At 43.5% G+C, this 4,267-nt stretch overlaps 1 protein-coding gene across 1 annotated transcript in view; it reads right to left on the bottom strand.

Moving 5' to 3' along the window:
- The window catches only part of LOC106872638 (NAD(P) transhydrogenase, mitochondrial), an 81,088-nt gene that overhangs the window by 7,207 nt on the left and 69,614 nt on the right, over positions 1-4,267 (bottom strand). The window contains exons 11-13 of the mRNA XM_052976286.1: positions 2,737-2,982; positions 1,556-1,744; positions 685-836 (exon numbers count right to left, since the gene is read on the bottom strand). Of these exons, the coding sequence (XP_052832246.1) occupies positions 685-836; positions 1,556-1,744; positions 2,737-2,982 (587 nt within the window). The remainder of the gene's footprint in view (positions 1-684; positions 837-1,555; positions 1,745-2,736; positions 2,983-4,267) is intronic.

Raw genomic sequence — 4,267 nt, 5'->3', positions numbered from 1 at the left:
ACCATATGATCTTAAGACTACAGTACACTCACAAATAGTGGAGGCGCAATGGCCCAGTGGTTAGGGCAGTGGACTCACGGTCATAGGATCGCGGTTTCGATTCCCAGACCGGGCGTTGTGAGTGTTTATGGAGCGAAAACACCTAAAGCTCCACGAGGCTCTGGCAGGGGATGGTGGCGAACCCTGCTGTACTCTTACACCACAACTTTCTCTCACTCTTACTTCCTGTTTTTGTTGTGCCTGTAATTCAAAGGGTCAGCCTTGTCACACTGTCACGCAGAATATCCCCGAGAACTACGTTAAGGGTACACGTGTCTGTGGAGTGCTCAGCCACTTGCACGTTAATTTCATGAGCAAGCTTTTCCGTTGATCTGATCAACGGGAACCCTCGACGTCGTAAGCGACAGAGTGCCAACAACACTCACAAACATACATACATATAAATATATACAGTATCTTACAGTTTCCATCAATCAAATCTACTGACAGGGATTTGATTAGCCTGAGGCTATAGAAGGACTTGCCCAAGGTGGGACTGAACCAGACACCACAAGATTGGGGAGTAAGTTTCTTAACCATGCAGCCATTACAGTGCCTATGGTCATGCCAACACCAATGGTAATGTTTGTGCCAATGAGAACATGGATACGAAAAAAAAATTGAAGTAGAAAGTAGAAAGATTACTTTGCACATGATGTAGGAAAGAATTGCACCAGAGGAACCAATCAAAGCACCGACTATGGTCATTAAGTTGTTGTTCATCATAAAACCTTCGGCACACAGGGCCCAACCAGAGTAGCTGTTCAGGACGGTAATAACAACAGGCATATCAGCACCTAGAAATAAAGGAGGAGAGTAATTAGGACAATTTAATTACACAGCTTTCTTTCTTCAGATTTGATTGCAGTGACTTTTTGCAATGAAATTTTGTTTAATCCCTTAACATTCAGGTTATTCATCATCATCATCGTTTAACGTCCACTTTCCATGCTAGCATGGGTTGGACGATTTGACTGAGGACTGGTGAACCAGATGGCTACACCAGGCTCCAATCTGATCTGGCAAATTTTCTACAGCTTGATGCCCTTCCTAATGCCAATCATTCCGAGTGTGTAGTGGGTGATTTTTTACGTGCCACTGGCACGAGGCCAGTCCAGTGGTACTGGCAACGGCCACGCTCAAATGGTGTTCTTTATGTGCCACCTGCACAGGAGCCAGTCTAAGTTTCGTGAATTTAAGCTTGAGACCATATTGGTTTGATGAGTCTCTTCTGCCACACTGGCGCAACATGGCTTGGTAGAGGGATGCAATTTTTTATACACATACTCAGAAGTAGTTAAGTCAATTACATCGACCCCAGTGCTCAACTGGGTACTTATTTTATTGACTCTGAAAGGATGAAAGGCAAAGTCAACCTCAGTGAGATTTGAGCTCAGAACTTAAAGACAGATGAAATGCTGCTAAGCATTGTGCCCGGCATGCTAACGATTCTGCCAGCTCGGCACCTTGGGACAGCAATAAATATTAATAAATGCAAAGCAAAACAATTACTTACCGCCAATAGCCACAGTTAAAGTGAGTCCCATAACACTAGACAAGGAAGCAGTAGTACCGAGCATAAGCATACTGGATGTAGGATCATTGGTCATCATATAATAACCCATAGCACCAACATTGGTTGTCAGGAGTCCAAGATTCAAAGCATGACGTGCTGGCAACATGATGGGAGCAGAGTTCATGATCCCTAAATGGAGGAAGAGAAAACATAACATTATTTCAATCTATCTTATTTTTTTCTTTCTTGTTTCAGTCATTAGACTGTGGCCATACTGGGGCACCAACTTGAGGAATTTTAGTTGAATGAATTGATGCCAATACTTACTTGTTAACTTTCATACTTATTCTATCAGTCTCTCTTGCTGAATCACTAAGTTACAAGGATGTAAACACGCCAACACCAGTTGTCAATTGCTGGGGGGAGGGAAAGAAAGAAATACACAAAATCACACACGATGGGCTTCTTTCAGTTTCCACCGACCAAATTCACTAACAAGGCTTTGGTCAGCCTGAGGTCATAGTAGAAGACACTTGCCCAAAGTGCCATGCAGTGGGCTTGAACCCAGAACCGTTTAGTTGGGAAGCAAACTTCTTACTACACAGCTATCCCTACTGAGATAATTTAACGGATAATGCTGGGGTAGCAGTGGAAATATCTTAAGAGACTCCCTATTTGATTTGGGTTAATAAGGGACACCAAAATGGAGACACTATGGAGTCTCCTTTCTGTGACTGTGAACACAATAGAAAAAGACTTAAGTATAGCAGTTAGTCCAGCACTTTGCCTGTTCTGCTAATAAACATTTGTTTCTGATTTGGGCAGTAGATGACCGGTACTCGATTTTATCGACCTCAGAAAGAAAAGACAAAGTTGACGTTGGTAAAATTTGAACTCATCACCACCATCATCATCATCATCAAAGCAAATTTCATTGACAAGGCTTTGGTTGGTTGGTTGGTTGGTCGGTCCATGGCTATAGTAGAAGATGCCCAAAATGCTGTGCAGTGAGACTGAACCCAAGACCACATGGTTGGAAAGCAAGCTTCACAGCCACAACTGCAATTTTACTCAACAATATATAAACCGAGATGAACTTAGGTGACTCTCCAGCATGACTACAATCCAATGTCTGAAACCTGTGACGGAATAGATTATAATAAATTATAATAAATACATACCTTGTAATTTGCCGAAAGCAACAAGAGACCCAGTGAATGTAACACCTCCGATGTAGGTACCAAGGAAAAGGGCGGTCTTGATGACTGACGCAGCGGGGTCAGTGGCAAAGTGTGGTTGTTCCGCCAAATGATTAGCGAAACACGTAAACACTGCGGCTGCACCAACAAGGCTGTGGAAGAGAGCCACCATCTGAGGAAGGTCCGTGACCTCTAACCTCTTGGCCAAAACGGAGCCGATTAGACCACCTGGATGTCATCAAGATGACACGGAAAGAAAGAAAGGAAAAATGTATTAGGATAAGCATTACCAACGTCGCCGCCTTCCTGGCACGTGAAAAGACATTCGAGCGAGTTAGTTGCCAGTCCCGTTTGACTGGCTCCTGTGCGGATGGCACATAAAATACACCATTTCGAGCGTGGCCATTGCTAGTACCCCCTGACTGGCCTTCGTGCCGGTGACACGTAAAAGCACCCACTACACCTTCTGAGTGGTTGGCGTTAGGAAGGGCATCCAGCTGTAGAAACTCTGCCAAATCAGATTGGAGCCTGGTGTAGCCATCTGGTTTCATTAGTCCTCAGTCAAATCGTCCAACCCATGCTAGCATGGAAAGCGGACGTTAAACGATGATGATGATGATGATTATATTACATTACATATCCCATAGTCTGGTTGACCGTTGGGGCACCCTTGATGACTTTGTGACAAGATCCCTCCACCCGCCTCAATCTTTAGGCCTGTCCACTCATAAATATTTCTCCACCTCTTTCTGTGTGTGCCTCTGCAACCTTTGACTGTTCCCTGATGAGTGGGTGACATTCCTAATCCACCTGAGCTTGCGTTTCTTTACTGTGGTAAGAAGTTCCTCACAGGATTCTATTGCCTGCCTTATTCTTTTTTTCACTGTTATCATTATACATCATTGTTGTCCATGCTTGCATGGATCAGACAGAACTTGCTGAGGTGGAATTTCTATGGCTGGATGCCCCTCCTGTTGCAAACCTTCATTTGTATCCAAAGTAATATTTCACTCATACAAAACATTTTTTATGGAAGATTGGAAATGAAGGACCCCACTTGTATGACAGTGACACTTGTTTACAACCATCCAATGATATCAAGAAAAGGAAACATTGCACACACACACAAATATATGATGAGCTTTTTTCAGTTTCCATCTACCAAATCAACTCACAAGCCTTTGGTTGGCACAGGGCTATAGCAAAATACACTTGCCCAAGGTTCCGCACAGTAGGACTGAACCAGGTACCATGTACTTGGGAAGTAACCTCCTTAGCATACAACTACACCTGCACCTATACAGACACCCACACTGACAACCCCACCCCCACACTCTCTCATATATATATATATATATATATATATATCTCTTTTACTCTTTATTCTTTTACTTGTTTCAGTCATTTGACTGTGGCCATGTTGGAACATTGCCTTTAGTCGAGCAAATCGACCCCAGGACTTATTCTTTGGAAGCCTAGTACTTATTCTATCGGTCACTTTTGCCGAACCGCT

The sequence above is a fragment of the Octopus bimaculoides genome, chromosome 24 (genome assembly GCF_001194135.2).
Source record: "Octopus bimaculoides isolate UCB-OBI-ISO-001 chromosome 24, ASM119413v2, whole genome shotgun sequence".
NCBI lineage: Eukaryota > Metazoa > Mollusca > Cephalopoda > Octopoda > Octopodidae > Octopus > Octopus bimaculoides.
This window is presented reverse-complemented; position numbering and strand designations above follow the sequence as displayed.